This window comes from Sinocyclocheilus grahami, unplaced genomic scaffold (genome assembly GCF_001515645.1).
Source record: "Sinocyclocheilus grahami isolate Dianchi unplaced genomic scaffold, SAMN03320097.WGS_v1.1 scaffold486.1, whole genome shotgun sequence".
Taxonomy (NCBI): domain Eukaryota; kingdom Metazoa; phylum Chordata; class Actinopteri; order Cypriniformes; family Cyprinidae; genus Sinocyclocheilus; species Sinocyclocheilus grahami.
Genome location: NW_015505665.1, coordinates 61433 through 61969, shown reverse-complemented (window position 1 = coordinate 61969; position 537 = coordinate 61433). Strand labels below are relative to the sequence as shown.

The following is a 537-nucleotide window of genomic DNA, read 5'->3' as shown; positions in this document are numbered from 1 at the left end:
CATGACTTTGGTTAAGTGTTCATATATATATATATATATATATATTATCTGTTCTGCAGTTGTTTACATACAGGACAGTTAGTGAGTTACAACAGCTCGGTTGTCAGTCCCAAACACTGACGGAGGGTACAGTATGTAGTCAATGTGATGTGTGGGATAAAGAAGAATATGGTGGTGGTGTGCTGTTTTTAACTATTTTTATTATATTTTTGGTGTGCTCAAATGCACCACCTGTTAAACTGCAAATAGCTTTTGTGTTACAAGGGAGGTTATGTGACAGAGAATTGACCACGCCTCTTTCTTTTTTCTCCTTCCTCCCTCCAATTCCTTCATATCCCTCCATAGCAACAGATGGTGAGGATCCGACTTCAGCAGGTGGGATATATCTACATATGGTAATTGTTGTGATCCCCTCATTTGGCTCCTGTATCTCTCTTTGTTGCACTTCCGGCATGTGCGACCTTCCCTGCATGAAATTCACAGGTCTATTTTAGAGCTCTTCCCTTACCTGTTTCTTCACACCTTCTCAATAACTCT

At 40.2% G+C, this 537-nt stretch overlaps 1 protein-coding gene across 1 annotated transcript in view; it reads left to right on the top strand.

The window, feature by feature from the left end:
• Positions 1-537, top strand: part of LOC107553914 (EGF-like repeat and discoidin I-like domain-containing protein 3) — a gene marked incomplete at its 3' end in the record, with an annotated part of 111685 nt that overhangs the window by 57833 nt on the left and 53315 nt on the right. The window contains exon 2 of the mRNA XM_016236262.1: positions 346-375. Within this exon, the coding sequence (XP_016091748.1) occupies positions 346-375 (30 nt within the window). The remainder of the gene's footprint in view (positions 1-345; positions 376-537) is intronic.